This window comes from Homalodisca vitripennis, chromosome 3 (genome assembly GCF_021130785.1).
Source record: "Homalodisca vitripennis isolate AUS2020 chromosome 3, UT_GWSS_2.1, whole genome shotgun sequence".
NCBI lineage: Eukaryota > Metazoa > Arthropoda > Insecta > Hemiptera > Cicadellidae > Homalodisca > Homalodisca vitripennis.
Window position 1 is genome coordinate 56,162,248 of NC_060209.1, and position 18,706 is coordinate 56,180,953.

Sequence of the window (18,706 nt, forward strand, 5' to 3'; positions counted from 1 at the left end):
AGTGTATAAAAGAAGGCCTCATAAGTAATGGCAATATGGTTCTGGGCAAAACATGGGTCCTTAAACCACGAATTGTTTATTGATCATATATGACAATAATAAGGCCAACAATATCATATCTCACTGCTGTTGTGGGCCAAGATAAATGAAAAGATTACAATTAAAACGTACGAAGGTTAGCTTGTCTGAATATTAATAGTGCATTGCACACCTGTCTGACTGCAGCATTAGAGGGCAATGCTGAATCTGCCAACTCTTCATCTTTGTATAAGGAAGGAAGCAATGACCAGTGATACAAGGCTAAGTTGGATACACAAATTCCTTCTAGGGGGCATGAAGGGACACTCAAGTATACTCAAAGAGGTAACATAAAAATAAAATACAGACATAATAAAATTACAGACATCGTGCCCGTTCACTACATTTTTGAGCATCCATATATAGTAATCTTGCCGGAACACCAAGAGTGGATTGCAGCTGCACTTAAAACAAAGCTTGGATCGCTCACCTGGAATACAGATTCTTCTAAAATTAATGGCAAAACTGGAATGGGCATTACAGGACCTAAATGCGAGATTGCTTAATCTCTAGGAACATATGCCACTGCAGCACATATTCTTTGCTCATGTGAATCAGCCTCTTGTAAAAGGTTTAACCACTTTGGGAAGGTTACCATGAAACCTAAAGAAATGGCAAGTGTAAACCCTAAAAGTATCTTGCATTTTTGAATCTAAAACTCTTAGAAAAATTACCTGAGTTATACACAATAGATGAAAATTGTCACAGTGATGGGTGACTAGCAGTGCATAACAACCCCTTTAATAATAATATAATTGAAATACAAAAATAGGAAAAAATAAAGTTCAAGAACTTTTTTGATAAATTAACAAATAGTTGAGGAGACTTTTTCCAACATATTTTTAGTGAGTGTAAATAAAGTAAAGTTTATGAGTATGTAATTCTCTAATTTATAACTATTATGACTCATGAATTCATCAATGTTCAAGTAATACAAATATAACTGAAACATTTGAGTTCATGGAACTTACATTTGGTTTCTCTCACATTTAAACTAGCAAAATGTTTAGTAGAGGAGTTATTCTTAATTCTTTTGAGCATATTACCATCTGTGCTTGGACGCCAGCACGGCTAGCCAATGCCATTGCAACAATGGAATCATTTTCAGCTCTTCACTTGCACTTTGGAAACTGTCAAATGAATGTTACCAAGATGTTGTCCCTTCAAGTAAGAAGGCACAACAAAATCACATGGACTGATGTCAAAATTGAAGAGAGATATTGGAAATCATGCTTATTGTAAAAAAATGTTTTATAAAAGTAATAATAAATCTCTTTATTGCTTCAAAACAATTTACAAGTTATGTAGCATCCGTCATTGTAATAGATTAATTCTAAGGTGAGTGGTTAAACCATAAAAGTAAGTTTAACATAAAGTAAAAAAAAAAAAAATACATATGTATACAAAACATTACATATGTAATTTAAATATACAAAGCAGTCCAGGTTACTTCAAATTAAACTAAACAGTGTGTAACAGATAATCAAAAACATATAATTAAAACTGTAAAATAATAAATAATTTTAAAAATGTAAAATAAAAAAAAACTAAAAACTTGTGCCAGAGTCTTAACGCCCTGCCACAGGGTCCACGAACTCAGCAATGCTGCAGAAGGCTCAGTCTTGCTAAAAATATTTTCTATGTCTTTTTAAATAGTGTTTCTCACGTATACAGAGAGGAAAGCAAATTGATCAATTTGGCTCCAACTTCAGAGTGTAAAACTTCATAAGTTTGGAGCCTTTGCTTCTAGTGTTGTACCCAAGCACGTCCCAGTTACGTGGGGTTTTAACTTGTTCCGACGATCTCGTAAACATAGTGGGATGGGAGTGTCAGCAATTCCGAGTCTTCTAACACCCTCCCTACACGACTCTTTGAAACCAAGCTTTGCTATTATTCTAATTGTTATTTTTTACAATTAGACACATCTGGACAAGTTGAAACGTGAACAACCACCCCACAAAGTAACGTCACGAGACATGTATAGGTATTTAAGGCTTTAATATAGTGTAACATGTCCTTTTAATGGTGTTATTAAGTGGAATATCCAATTTCTAAAATATTCAATCTAGTGTGAAACAACATTTAAGTTAGTCAATTCCAGAGTTGACATGAAAAATAAAGTCTTACATTGAAAAAGGGAAACAATTAGCAACAATGATAAATATATAATAAAAGTAGTTTATAATGTATAAGTACAATATTATATAATTTTATACAATATGTAAATTTATATAGAAGACTAGATTGATGTATAATAACATAAGTAACAAATAATAATATAAATAGTACACAAAATATGTTATAAGTGTACCGTAATATTGTATAGAAAAATTTCACCATCAATTAGAATTGTATCAATATTTCTGTAAGGCACTCTATGCCTGAAGGTCAGTAGATATTCGCCGTCCTTCTCAACTACGAAGCCATCACTACGACACAAGATCCGCAGAGTAAACTCTGACCTGATAACAAACATTTCACCATCATTAATTGTGTAAAAACCAAATCCTAGAATAAAACATTTTTCTAAAGTATCTTTGTGTATCCTCTAAAAATTTTAGTTAAAGTTTTAGCAGCTCCACACTGCCGAGGGTTACTTTGATTTTATTAAATTAATGGGGGTATATAGAAAATCACCAGCCTAATTGTGATCCATCGTATAATTCTGGTGATTCATACAACACAATCTACCTTGCTGAAGATAATCATACCAATATTAAAAACTTATCTAATTTTGACCTTTCTAGAGATGAAGTAAGTGTATGACTAAAGGACTCACTTTCTGTCCTACATCAAAATTTAATAAAATTAATTTAGTCTAGGAAAACTTAAGTTTGCACTTAATGTTCGAATTAAACATTATTTTTCTACTCATGAATATCAACCTTCTAATGTACCTATGTGCTTGGAAAAATTTCAAAAACCAAAACGATTAAAAGCCTCAACCTTTATCACCTGATCATCCCGTTGAACATTTGATCAATTTGTCTAAGATCCCGCTGTATACATGGACCTCTCATTCTTTTACCGGATGAAAATTTTTTTAAATTTTAAAATTAATAAATAATCACAAACCCGGTCAGTTGCCACATCATATCCTGGCAAGGCTATTAATTATTTAACTAAAATTTTTTACGTGAACACCATCATTCTTTTTCATTTTAAATTCAGTACGAATGGAAAGTTCAATACATGTACAATATACTACAACACTGTTGCCTACCTTTTTTTCTGGCAATAATACCTGGCAACTAGGTGTGAACAGGTAAATGGGTGTGAAAATTTCCCATAATTCTTTTTCTCAAAAAATCAAATATGAAAATGTAGGTATTTTTATTGTGAATTCAATGGTATATAGTTGCCTTTTTTAATCGTGACAATTCTTACAGTTGCCGCGATTTAAAATTGCAATAATTTTATTTGAAAAGAAATGCTGACGAAGAGCGCTATATACATTGATATGTGCGTTAAAGAGAGACGCAAGAAACAGCTACAGAGGAGAAGACGGCCCAATAAGAGAGGGGCGAGCAGCGTTGGTTTGTTGCAGAAAGATGATACATCGTATTCTCTAAAAAAAAGTCACATAAAAAAAGATCAAAATAATCTCCAGAATTATTATTGATGACAATATTGATAAAGATGTTTTATTTAACATTTCTACTGGGAAAGCTGCTTCATTAGAGGTTACGAATTTCTTGTTTGGTGTTGAGTCAGAAGGAAATAAACAAAATTCGTAATTTTGCCTCACAGAATTCCTTGAAAGTTCAGAAAAATAACAGTAAACAGGCAGTACTAAAAATGGAACGAGACATCTTCGGTCGGCTACTAGTCATTAGTCTTGAAAAAAAAAAAAATTTAGAATACTGTCTGACATTTCCGCTAGCTCCAATACCACCTGCTCTCTTTTCATGTACTGGTGAAATGCTGAAAACAGACAAATCTGCATCAGCAAAGGCATTGAAATCTCAAGTTCCACTGACTCAATCGCCACAGATTGATGTAGAAATTGTAGATGGTTTTTATTTCTTACACCTTATTGGATCTTCCACACACCTTCAATCAAAGATTCAGAACGACAAAACCAGCAAGGGTTCGATGTTCCACATACAATTTCAGGACCTCAACAAACCAGACCAACAGATTTTCTCGGAAGTCTTAGAAATTTAGTAGATTATTGGCAAAATGATCACGAAGCATCAATAATACAAACGAAAAAAAAAAAAAAAAAAAAAAAAAAAACAGTTGACTCTCAATGCTACTCGTATCAATCGATAGAGAATCATGTTGTTAGAACTGAAGAAATCAATTACGAATGTAACCACGAAGAAGCTGATACTCGAATAATGTTTCATATCAGCAAAGTTTTATCAAGTTCAAAAATTTTAGTGAAAGCATCTGATACTGATGTGGTTATAATTTTGCTCGGTAATATACATAAATTTCCACAGACAGAAATTTGGTTAACTAGTTCAGCAAATAAGAAAGCAGATAATAAAGACTTTGACTGCATAAATTGCACTGACTTGGTGTCAAAATTAGGGTCCTGTTTATGTCTAAGTCTACCAGCGTTCCACGCTTTTACAGGCTGTGACTACGCTGCAGCTTTCTACAACAAAGGTAAAATCAGGCCGTATATAATATTTGCGAAAAATGAACATTTTCAACAAATCTTCGCGTCATTAACAGATGATGGCGACATTTTTATTGACGAAAAAATTGAGGTAAGTTAATTCAAGAGTTTACTGCTCTCATGTGTGGCATCAAAAACTGCACAATTGTCAACGACGCACGATATCAAATTTTCCAAACCAATTATGCAACGAATAAAAGTAACGAAACATTTTTGAAAAAAAAAAAAATCAAAAACTTTAATTCCAGCACTATCCCGCCTTGTTGGAAGTCAATAAAACAAAAAATTTTACGCACGATATATGTGAACTCTTAAGTGGCTTAATTCTACTGATCCTTCCTGTACAAAATTTCAACCTGAAAGTTGTGGATGGTACCTGGATGATGGCTTCTTGAAGCCGACAGAGTTCATTGGATATCCAACGCCATTACAAATAGACGACATTTTGAGGTGAGAAATGAAGATAATGATAGCGATACAGAATTTGATTATGATATTGCAAGTTCAGACGAATCAGAAAATGATTAATTTTGTGTATTATATATATTAATGATTTAAAATATATAAATAAAAAATATGTTGATAAAAATTATTGTTAGTAAATTTTTTATTGTATCATATTTTATGTAAACTTTTATTTAACTATTTCAATATTTTTTTTCATTTATGAATTATATTTAATTATATTAAATTAAGCAATTGTAAAAGGTAAGTACTGGTATTACTTTAATTTGATTAGCGAATTTTAACCCTTACCGCGCGATGCACTCAAACGCTGAGTGAGGTTCACATGTTACTGAAACGCTGTGAACTCAGATGCTGAGTGCATTCAGTTTATTGGCTACAAATGACGTGTTGTTTACAACAAACGTGCTAGAACGAAGGGGAAGGTTGATTTTATGGCCTGGGGCAACCCAACACGTGGACACGGACCGTTCCTTGTCGACAGACAAAAAATATTATTTATTGTTTTTGTGTCTGGAGCTTCACGGCGACACTCCAGGCCAGCGCGGTTGACTCAGGGTCTGCGTGCGTGTACTGCCAGCCGTCAGTCACTTGTATCTCGCTTTCAACTACGGATCGTTGCTTACTCGTTTTCTATTTTTATTCAGTTACAATATTATTTTAGTGTACAAAGACATTTTTATAGTAGTGTTTATTTGTAGTGTGATGTAGTTTATGTGTTATAATAATGGTTATTTAGTATCAGTTAGTTTTTATTAGTATTAGTGTTTCTTTTGTGAAAATATGGCGAATCCAGACGATCCGGAGTTTGATAGTTTTGTTGAGGGGATAATGGACACATCCTTTTCGAGTGCTTTTTATCCAAATGAACCAGAAGATTTCGATATGGAGGATGTGATTTTGCACAATATAACTAACAGTGACACAGACAGTGAAAGTGGTGTTCCAAATGAAGGATTACCAAGTACTAGTGGCGGTAATCAAAATAATGACGGATTACCAGGTATGTCAACTTTCATGAGGAACTATAGGCCTATTCCCACAAATGATAATGAATGGATAGATGTAACCAATTTCGATCAAGGACCTTCTACTACTATTCCGATTTATAGTGTAAATACTGGGCCTAACTTGCCACCAGCTTTGATCATAAGACAAAACCAATGGACTATTTTGCTTTATTTTTTAATGATGACTTGTTAAAATACATTTGTGATGAGACTAACTATTTTGCTAATACAAAAAAAACACGTTTGTTGTCACCAAATTCTCGCCTACAAAAATGGACAGACATATCTGAAGTAGATTTGAAAGCTTTCTTAGGAGTTATCATCAACATGGGCCTTTTAACTATGTCTAATATAAATAATTATTTCTCTACTAAGTGGGTTTAAGCGGATGCCATTTTTTCAGCGATGTGTTTTCTAAGGACGAGTTTCTCAATATATTTTGGAACATCCATTTTAACCACAACGAAAACGCAACTACAAGAGATAAAGGGTTTCTTGTGAGACCTATTATTGATCATATAAAGAAAATGTGTCAATTGTTTTATAATCCAACTAATTTCCGTAGCTATTGATGAAAGCACAGTTTCCTTCAAGGGAAATATTAGTTTCAAGGTTTATAACCCTCAGAAACCTGTAAAATTTGGAATGAATCTTTTTGTTGTCTCAGACTGTGATAACGGTTATGTTTATAATTTCATTCCATATTTTGGAAAAGAAACCTTGATTTCTGGTTCAAATCTATTGAAAACCACTCAAATTGTGAAAGTTCTCAGTGATTCTGTAATCTATAAAGATGTAACTAATCCCAAAACGCGGTCTTCATGTATATTACCGACCGCTACTATACAAGTCCGGAATTAGCCGCAGAGCTATTGAAAAACTCATTGCCATCTCACGGGCACTGTAATGACGCATAGGGTTGGAATGCCACGTGGACTCAAAGAAAAATATAAAAAAAATGAAAAAAAGGTGATTTATTTTCGTACCGAAAAGGAGACACCTTAGTTGTGAGTTGGAGGGGACAAGAGAGTTGTTACCATGCTCAGCACTAAGAGCAAAGGGAGCAAACACGATAATGGACAATTGTTCCAAGTTAAATGGCCCAATCAACCTCCAATACCAAAACCTAATGTCGTCCTAGATTATACAAAGCACATGGGTGCTGTTGATAGAAGTGACCACTTCATATCCAATTACCAATTCATGCGCAAAACAAAGAAGTGGTATAGGAAAATATTTTTCTGGCTACTAGAAGTAGCAATTGTAAAACTCTTATTTGTTGTATAAGAGTATACAAACTACACACGGCCGAAGACCAATGTCACATGAGGAATTCAGGGGGAGAGCCTTGTTGAAGATCTTGTGGCAGAGAAGGCAAGTCTACGGAGAGAGGAAGAGACGACGGCACGCGCCAGCTGGGCCCTTCACGAGCGGCTAAGTGGGCGGCATTTTCCCATCAAAGGCAGAAAAAAAGGGAGAAGGTGTGTTGTTTGTATGCAGAACGGACATAGACGTGACACACCATATTTCTGCAAAACATGCACATCAACCCCAGCACTTCATGTAGAAGACTGTTTTGAAGCATATCATACAAAAGAAAAATTTTTAGGTAAAATTTTGATTTTTTTTATTTACAAATATGTATATAATTTTGCTAATACAACATTATAATTAGAATTTTATTAATTTTTGTTTTATTTTAACATTACAGAACCTAAAACCAAACATAGCTTTTAAAATTTAAAATTTGTATTTTTTACATAAGTTTCAGCTTTTTGGGTACATTTAGCATTTGAGTGCATAGCGCGGTAAGGGTTAACTTGTTGACATTACGTAAAATGTGCAAACTAAAACTTTTGCGGCAAACTGGAAAAATAAAGATTTTTTTTATTACAAAATATTCATTCTGTTGATAACTATTTTTGTGACATTTATTATTGTATTGTTAACAATAGAAAAAAATATACTGATTATATACTAAAAGTTTATTGCAATTCAGACACTAAAATATTAATTTTTTTTACAGATTATTATTAATTAAAAAAATTATTATCTTATTTTTACATGCTATTGTTATTAATTAAAAAGTCAATTTTATTTATTATTTAAAAACCATCACTAAAAAAAATAGGGGTAACTTTGCATTAATTCCCAGAAAGCTGAAAATGTGTATACATGTTAGGGACACCATTGTTATGAAATTGTGAAAAGTCCCCATTGATCCCATGTCTGCAAAATTTTTTATTCAAGATCAAATTTCACAAAAATAGGTTTTTTGAACTTTTTAGCGAAACGGTTAGTTTTATGAAAAAATATGTCAAACAAATTATTGTAGATCATGCAATTATCTACAAAAAAGCTTCTTATGCTTTTTTTCATTACACTAAAAATGTTTGAGAAAAAAACAATTACAAACTTTCTTACGCTGTATTGTCCATAATAAGCACGACTAAGCTGCCTATGATACCATTGGGTGTGTAATATAAGTAAAACTATAAGACTGCGTGACTAATACATTCACATTGACCGATAATTCTGAGAATATGAAATTTAAAAAAAACAGAGTACTTAATTTTAAGGGACCATGTGCCCTATGAACATCTGATTGTCATTCCATTGTTAGAGTGCCCGTTCCGTCTACCTACTTTTCTGAGGTCGCACCTAAATCACCGTCTTTAAAATTCCTTTGTGGTGAAAACACGTAGTTATTTCAAATATTCTCTGCTAAAGTTTGTGCTGTATTTACTTTTTGTTGAAAATATGTCGCAATAGTGTTTTATTTGCACTAAAATTTTATCTTCGAGTGAATGTGTTATTGTTGATCGCACATGAAGACGTTACTTAACGCGATTATTCAAGGGAGGAATCAATTTACTCATTACTTGAAGAATGTAAATTCAGCGGCAAATCATGTGCAGTGTCACAAACAATACAATAAAAAGAGTACAATTGCAGCAGCAAAACGGCAACATGAAGAGGAATAAGCTAGTACCTCGCAAAAAGTCCTCCTCGTACTAGAGCACATGTAAGTGAGTCACATTTTTCTTTTAAAAATTGTTCTTTATTTTGCGGCGACAAGTTGAGTGAGGAATACAAAAAGAAACAAGCACAGAAATCTCGTCTTAAAATTTGTAGTGTTATAACTCATTCGTTTAAAAGACTCAGTTATCAAAGCAGCTCAGTCTCGTTCTGATGACACCGCAAAAACTATTGTTTCTCGCATCGGGTTTGTACACGATTTAGTTGCTGCTGAAGCTAAGTACCATAATGATTGCTTTGTATCATTTTTAAAGCCGACCACTGGAGGCCAAGTCGGCCGTCCTCAAGATCAAGCATTGTATCTCACCATGGGGGAAATATTTTCATATATTGAAAGTAGTGATTACTGCCAGTTTAAGTTAGATGAATTAGAAAATGTATGTAAAAACTTAAGAGCTGATAACAGAAAAATTAAATTACGATTAAAGTTAAATTATGGTAATAGAGTCATTATTACTCCGAAATTAGGACAATTAACATTGTATCATTTCTTGTTAATTATCATTATATTATCAATAAAGCTTGGAGTGAAAAAAAACCTAAAAGCAAAGAAGAGCAACTGAAGGTCCTATCAACTGCGGCAGCAATTATTCAGGAAGATAATTAATCGGTGTAATCATATACAGTTTTTACATGCTATGACTGGCTATGATACAACATCAGCAATGTTTCGAAGGGTTAAAACAACAATAAATTTTTTAATTGTTTGAAAAAGAAAACTTTATTACTTGTGCACAAGCTTTGAAAGATATCAACTCTTCACCAGAAACTCGCTTTCTTCTGTCTGTATATGGAGCTCCAAACTTTACTTCCATAGACAAATTACGTTACTTACTTTTGCAAAACAAACTCGTAATAAAAAACGTGTGCAATTAGCCAGCCTTCCTCTAACCGCGGCTTCCACTCACCAACAGTTTTATTGTGTATATTACTAGGTTCAGGTGTGGCTTGGTAACCACCTAGACCCAGAACAATGGGGTTGGAAGCATATCCCACACGCTTCTTCCACCTGAACCAGAAAACCTCCTTAATTCTGTTTTTTGGAACTGCAAAAAAAGATGTAACTTAAGATGCGGCTGCAAAAAGTAGGCTTATTTTTTTCACTGGCGTGCACCACTTGCCAAGGCCAATCGTGTTCAAATGTTGAATCTCCAACAGAAGAAGGTTTTTACATGAACGACGAAACAACTGATGTATCGCTGTTAGTACAATTTACGTCTACTCAAGAAGATGAGGAAGAAGAAGAAAATAGAGAGAGAGAGAAAAAGATGGAGCGGAAGAAGAATAGGAAATAACTAATGACGATGATGATGAATAACATATGTTTACAATCAAATATAACGGGACTTGTCACTCGAGCTGTACCTGATCGACAACGATCACTCTGACAAGAGTGTAACGACTGAAAAGAAGAAGAATAACCAAACATTCATTAAATTTTACTGGAATATACTGCGGAATAGGCCTACCAGGGAAATCACATTTAAAAAATCGTGCTAAGTACACTACCTCATGGGTGGCGTGGAAATGTGTTCATATTATAGACAATACAGAGTAAGAAAATTTTGTAATTGATTTATCTCAAAAATGGTTAGTGTTATGAAAAAAAGCATAAGGAGCTTTTTTGTAGATAATTGCATGATCTACAAGTTTTGTTTGACATATTTTTTCATAAAACTAACCGTTTTGCTGAAAAATTCAAAAAACCTATTTTTGTGAAATTTGACCTTGAATAAAACATTTTGGAGACATGGGATCGATGGGGACTTTTCACAATTTCATAACAATAGTGTCCCTAACATCTATGCAAATTTTCAGCTTTCTGGGAATTTTTGCAAGGGTCAATGTCTAAATTGACCGGACTATTTGTGCTATCGAGTAAACATTATTAGCATTTACGATATTTAAAACAAAATGTTGGTGGGAGAGTATAGGCATCTTTCTCTAACTAATGGAAAACTGAACGCTTGCTCCTGTTTTATTAGGCCGTCTTCTCCTCTGCAGCTGTTTCTTGCATCTCTCTTTAACGCACATATCAACGTACTGTCTTGCTCTTTGTCAGCATTTCTTTTCAAATAAAATTATTGAAATTTTAAATCGCGGCAACTGTAAGACTTGTCACGATTAAAAAGGGAACTACATACCATTGAATTCGCAATAAGCAAAAAGCATACTTATACCAACATTTCCCAGAACTCCCAACATTTTACTCTTCCAAAAATTCACAAAAATGTCACACCACCACAAGGACGCCCAATTGTTGCTAGTTATGTAAGCCCTACAGATCGAGCCATATATAAGGTAACATTGATAACCAACTGCAGCCTCTTGTGAAACTACTTTCATCTTATATCAAAAATGCTGATGATTTTATAGTTAGGCTGTATCAAATTAACCAACATTTACCATAAAAATGTAATCCTTACCACAGTTGTCACATCACTGTATACCAACACCTCACATGATGAAGGTATAAAACCAACTAAACATTTCCTTGTTACCAGATTTGCAAAGGACGTAGCCAGCAAGGGGGTCCAAGGGATCCGGACTCTCCCCAAATTTTCAATTTTTAGTAAATGATTATTATTATTATTATTTAAATAATTCAGTATTACTGACATGTACTGCTGAAAGATCACTGTCAACAAAGAAACAGGTGAAGAACTTTTTAAGGAACAAAATGGGACCTTACTCTGTCCACTAAGGAAAAATATCAGTTGTCTAGGCCCCCGAAAATTTTTTCCTGGCTATGTTCTTGCACATCTGCACATTCAAAGCCCTCTACTGTCTTCCTTTTATCATTAGAGTTTATCCTGACAATTAACTGTTTTAAATTCAAAGATAATTTCTATTTAAAAATAAAAGGTACAGCCATAGGAACATGAATGGTTTCCTCTAATGCAAATCTTTGTATGGGGTTATTTGAACCAAAATTCTTAAATTCCCAAAACTAACTTCCTCTGATCTGGTAACATTTATGATATTTTCTTAATATGGCAACACTGTGAAGAACTTCACAAAGACACTTACTGTTATGAAACTCGATTACAAAATTGGAACTTTTTGTATAAAAACTTAATAAAATATATTATAACAGATATTATCATCAAAATAAATATTATGCCATATCCTACTTTTTTCCCCCCACAATGAAAAAATCATCCCATTATGTTTATTTTTGACAAAAGTTATGAATTATTTTGTGGAATACTACACAAATACCAAACTTTAAATATCAAAATTCAGCTATACAGATACTTGTACTTACTTTCTTTTTTAAAATTGTGTATGTTTTGTTCCTATGTAGCTTATATATGGAACAATAAAAATTACAAATAAATTAAGATCCTAAAATTATAACTTTTTGATTCAAAAGTTAAACAATTTTTTGTTTTTATTTTTTATTTTGTATTTAAAAATCTTAAAATTTTTCATCAATTAAATAAATATTACAAGTTACAGCCTACTTTCCCCCCTACATAATAACAGAAATATCATCTCATTATGTACGAGGGCTGTTCAGAAAGTTGATTACGTTTTGCGCTGTGGCCGCCAGGGGCGGGACTAGCGCGGCCATCAAAACACAGGCTGTCAGGATCATGTTAAATCTTAGATGGAGAGACTCAGTTAAAATTTATTTTGCTCAGCTACAAATTCCAACAGTATTTGCCTTATATATTACTGCCACAATCTTAACTGCAAAAGAATGTATTGAAATATCAGATTATCCTACTCAAAAATACAATACCAGGAATTCCAGATATAGAATAATTGGGCATCATAATCTTGAGTTCTATAAAAAAAGCCCAACCTACGTGGGACTAAAATTTCTTCAAAGATTACCTTGCCACATTAGATCGGAACAAACCTTGCCAAAATTTAAGAAAAAATTAACAAGTTACCTGACAGCAAAGGCACTTTACTCAATAGAGGAATTTTATGAATCAGAGGGCCCATTAGTTAGTTCATTAATTTGAAGCTTATTTTTAATAATTTAAAGTTCTCTTTAATTTGTAATATGAACTTGCAGAAATATAATGTTTATAGATTAACCATTATATATTATGTATGGCTATTTTAAATTGGAAAATATACCCAGAATTCTAATTTGTTAATGTAAAGATTAGTCAATTATATTGTATATACAATGCTGACACTATTCATGTATAAAATGTATACAAATATGAATAAAGAGATTCTTATCTTATCTTATCTTATCATCTTGGTGTCAGGACGTCCCACCGCTCAGTGGCTATCCAGCCGTGCTAGCGGGAAGTTCGTGTTGTAACGCGTCTAGTCACTGTGCCTGTTTGAAATGTCTGCCGCAATTGAAAATCCCGCCAACTGTGAGGTGCGCGCAGTAATTAGGTTTTTGACTGCCAAAAACTGTAAGCCTATAGAAATCTATTGGCAGTTGTGTGAAGTTTATGGGAACAACATTATCACTGAAGGTGGAGTGCGACAATGGGTCATTAAGTTTAAAAATGGCCGAACAAATGTTCATGACGAAGAGCGAAGTGGAAGACCCAGCATAGTGACTGACGAACTTGTTGAGAAAGTTGACGCAAAGGTCCGAGAAAATCGACGGTTAACCATAACGGAACTCTCGCTTAGTTTCCCTCAAATTTCACGAACTTTGTTATACGAAATCGTCACTGATAAGCTTGGCTTCCACAAGTTTTGTGCAAGATGGGTACCGAAAATCCTGACCGACGTCCACAAAAACCAGCGCATGGCTGCAGCGTTAACAATTTTGGATGCTTACGACAAAGAGGGTGAATCACTACTCGATCGCATCGTAACTGGCGATGAAACATGGGTGAAACATGTTAACTGCGAGACCAAATTGCAGTCAATGGAGTGGGGACACACAAGTTCACCTCACAAACCAAGAAAATGTTTGCAAACGATGTCGGCAAGAAAGGTTATGGCGACGGTTTTTTGGGACAAGAAAGGTGTAATTCTTGTTGATTTCCTGGAACGAGGCACTACAATCAACTCAGAAAGGTATTGCCAAACGTTAAACAACCTCAGAAGAGCGATCCAAAACAAGCGTAGGGGGAAGGTGAGCTCGAAAATTCTGTTGATTCACGATAACGCTCGACCTCACACGGCAAATCGCACACGTGAAGTTCTCGAATCATTCCAGTGGGAGTTGTTTCCTCATCCACCAAACAGCCCGGATCTTGCACCAAGTGACTACCACTTGTTCCCAACAATGAAGAAGTGGCTGGCAACGCAGCGCTTTGACGACGACACAGAGCTGCAGCAAGAAGTGACAAACTGGTTGAAGACACAGGCGGCAGAATTTTATGAGGAAGGCATTGTCAAGCTCATCCATCGATATGATAAGTGCCTAAATTTGAATGGCGACTATGTTGAAAAGTAGTATTTAAGTGTGGCTTTCATATGTATATGATAAAAATTGTTTCCTATACTTTGTTAATTTTTAATTCCAAAACGTAATCTACTTTCCGAATAGCCCTTGTATATTTTTTTACAGTTTATAAATTATTTGGCTGAACACTACAAAAACGACGAAAGTGTGCTTGACTTTGAGAGAGAGGTGACCTGTCATAAATGCTTGGCAATGACAGTACCACTCCCTCAAATGTGAGTGGCACTAAAAGTGTTAATCTTTAAAACCCCTTCAATTTTAAGGAAAATTAAAGGAAGAAAAGCTATAATCCTATTCTCAAACGTTATTTTATCTCCACAGATAATCCTTCAGTTAAAGATCATGGATCATGTAGAGATAAATATTAATTAGTAATGCTCACCCAGGAATGAATAAGGGAGGGTTGATACAGAACTCCTCCAAGCCCCAGTCTTCGTCAATCCATGCGTTAGCCAGGATCACATACTTTCTCTCGTGATTAAATCTTGTAGAGATGTGAAAAGGTATCTCTGGGTGGGGCCAGATGTCTGAGCTTTGTTGCAAATTCACAAAGAATCTGTCAATCATTCATTATTCTTACATTTTGCATTAAAAAAACTTTATCACTAAAAATAAAAAAATTACAAACACCATTTCCAATTCTTCTGAGACACTACTTTGTTTATTCAGTACAATTCATACAATCTTAGTCAAGCACTTATCCTCCAGAATTCCATAAAGAGAAAGAAATTGATTCTTAATTCGTAACACAATTCTAATCTACACATAATTATTTCAGTTTTCTTGTCTTCAAGCAACCTGTGGGAACATGACAAGTATGTACCTAATATATACATAATAGTAATAACTAATTTATTTACTTTTAATAAAAAGGTAAAACTATTATTATCTTCATATCATTTTAAATAGTAACGTCTCCAATTTTGACATAAATTTAATATTTTTACTGCATAGTGATATATATATATATATAACACATATATATATATATATAACATATTATTGCTCAAAGTTAAACGTATCAGAGGGCTGCATGGCCCCAATTTCACCTCAACATAGAAGTATTTCTATTATATTCTATTCTAACCTAACCTAGCCGTGTCACAGAGTAGTAACTAGGACCAGCCAACACATCAACATAGAAGTATTTCTATTATATTCTATTCTAACCTAGCCGTGTCACAGAGTAGTAACTAGGACCAGCCAACACATCAACATAGAAGTATTTCTATTATATTCTATTCTAACCTAGCCGTGTCACAGAGTAGTAACTAGGACCAGCCAACACATCTAAGTTCATCTCTACGTTCATTAAATGGTAGCTCTTAAGCTCTAGCTATAGGATCAGACTTTGAAAAGATTGCCTTAGACTTCTGTCATTTTGATGCTTTGAATAATCAATTTGTAAGAAGTTACTTTAATATTTTGGAATAGTTACCTATAACAATAAAATATACTTGTATTTGAAAGGATGTGTATTACTGGAAAAAAAAACCAAACAATAAAAATAAATAATTTATGAATGTTATCTATCAATCAATCTTGTTCACAGTGTAATTGTAATCATATTATACTAATGCTATTTATGTAATAAACTATTATTTACAATATGAAAAAGTAAAAATTAACAGATGCTTTACAATTTCTTTATTATCAGACTCCAAGATGTGTTTTCTTCGGAATCTTTACTAAATGTTTAAACCTTCAAAAAGAGGGATAATTTTTCTGCCTGTAAATTCTCATCCATGTACGGTACAATAAACTCATGATCTTATCATAACATGGCTGTGAACAATTTGATAATCCTCCATATATGTGTTTTTGCAACTAAAGAAGCATTATTTTAGATCAGTGCCATAGTGGCAACAATAGTGCTGAACTATCGTGTTTACAGTGGTTGATAAATTAGTTGGCAAACCTCTAAGGCTACAGTACAGAAAAGTTTGTTCTTTATGATAAGTGTCTTAGTATTGGAGACAATTATCTAGAAAAGTAGATATACGAGGGGGTACCCAAAAGATACCGGATTTTTTTTTTAAAGCTATTTATTTTCAAATTATTAAAAAAATTACCCCCTTCAAAATAATCTCCATTACAACTAACACATTTGTTCCACCAGTATTTCTAATGTTTGAAACATTTTTTATCTAATCTTTAGAAATGGCTGACAGCTCCTCCCTAATTTTTTTCTTTTCTTTTTTTTTTTTTTTTTTTTTTTTTTTTTTTTTTTCTTTCTTCGATGTTGTCAAATCGGTGTCCTTTCATGTTCCTTTTTATATATGGAAATAAAAAAGTTGCACATGCCAGATCAGTCGAGTAATATGCATGGGGTAGGGGAACCATACCATTTTTAGCCAAAAGCCCGATGTTCCTTTTGATTGTCAGTCAGAATCCAAGGAACAAACCTACTCTTCTCATTCCATTAAAATTTGCTGAACCGAGCTCCAAGATACCCACTAATCTTTGATAGTAGATCAATTGTCTGTTGACGGTCTTTGAGCAAAAGGTGTAAAATATTTTCAATATTTTCATTGATTCGTGCATTTGATGAACGCCCAGAACGAGTTTTGTTATCAATCAACATGTTGCCATTTTAATTCAAGTAAACCATTCATACACTTGAGTTTTTCTCACAGTGTCATCTTGGTAAGCTGTTTTCAACATTAAAACAGTTTCAGCAGCATTAAACCGAGTAGAAAATAAAATTTCACAGCTGCACGTTGTTCACTTAAACTTGCCATCATAAAATCGAAACAAGAACAAAACAGCACTACCAAATCTGCAGATGAACGGACCAAGCCAGATTGACAATACAGAGGTGGTACTGAACTGGCTGAGTTATGCTATACATGCCTAGCAGCAGAAATGCGTACTACACAAGCTCAGCCCACTGCAATGCTATTCCCGTTTTGTTTGGGTACTCCCTCGTAAGTGTGGGTCTTCATATAAAAATAATATTGTTATAAAAAGTTTATTTTTGTATCAATTAAACCAGTACTAAGATAAAGCACAGTAAATAAACACGTCTCTTAACTAGTTCTTCTGCTTTGCAGTCATATGATTATAATAGTGATCAGTGAATGCTTACTCCTTCACAAATCAAGCAAACACGTACTTACAGGCAGAATATTCAGGGCAGCCACTAACATGACTCCTGATAACCCTATAAGACAGACATTGGGCTCACACTACTTCGAGGGTTAAGTAAACAAATTACATTTTCATATTTCAGGTTTATGATATTTTAAAAGATCATTTCATAGGGTATTGGGCTGTTAATTTACACTGCTATAACTCACTTCCAACTTCTATAGCATGTTGTCTAATCTAAGCTACTGTACTATTGATCCTAAATTGTACCTATACTACTCGCATAAAACTAACACAATGGAATGAAACAGATTTTAGGTTCAGACCAGTCGCTTAACTCATATAGTGGAAAAACACACCATTTAGGGTTTTATAATAGAAGCCACTGAGAAACATTGATATGAATATCTGGTTTGACTGAACTTATTATTGAATCTTTCACCCTATAGCTTTCGGTTTGTGGCCATCAAAATCTGTGACTTTGGCCTCACTAAACTTTCAATCTCTGAGATGTCTAAAGCTGTAGGAGATCCTAGATAGTTTATAGCTTGTAAAGACCAATATCTATAAACTCCTAAAGTTTGGAAGATTTCTGCCTCTTGAAGTTCCCAAACCATGGGAGATTCTTGGAATCTAATAAGTATCGGACATCTAGAAGCTTCTGGAATAAAAAATGCCTTCTTGCCTCAGAAGGCTTTCAAAATTTCACTGACTCAGAGCTCCTGGTCTACATAACCTGCCGACATCTGGGACTTCCAGCTCCTTGAGAGTTTGGGAATGAATTACTAGAAGTTGATGAACCCCTGGCACAAGTTGGGACTGATTTCTAATAAAACCACCCATGGTTTCATTATAAATTAGCCACTATAACCTCCTAGCATCCAGAATGTTCTAGTCTCTAAAAGCTTTAGGCCACTGGTAGCTCTTAGCAACTGAAAATTTGTCCCCTTTTAATGCTTTTTGTCTCTAGTATATACTGACCTCTACAGGATTCAA

General features: G+C 33.9%; 1 protein-coding gene across 2 annotated transcripts in view; it reads right to left on the reverse strand.

Annotated features, from left to right (window-relative positions):
- Nucleotides 1-1,338: 1,338 nt before the first annotated feature.
- LOC124356914 (galectin-4-like) overlaps nucleotides 1,339-18,706 on the reverse strand; it is a 47,713-nt gene continuing 30,345 nt past the window's right edge. For both annotated transcript variants that reach the window (XM_046808213.1, XM_046808212.1), the window contains 2 exons: nucleotides 15,003-15,176; nucleotides 1,339-2,540 (listed from right to left, as the gene is read on the reverse strand). In XM_046808213.1, the coding sequence (XP_046664169.1) occupies nucleotides 2,378-2,540; nucleotides 15,003-15,176 (337 nt within the window). In that variant the 3' untranslated portion in view covers nucleotides 1,339-2,377. The remainder of the gene's footprint in view (nucleotides 2,541-15,002; nucleotides 15,177-18,706) is intronic.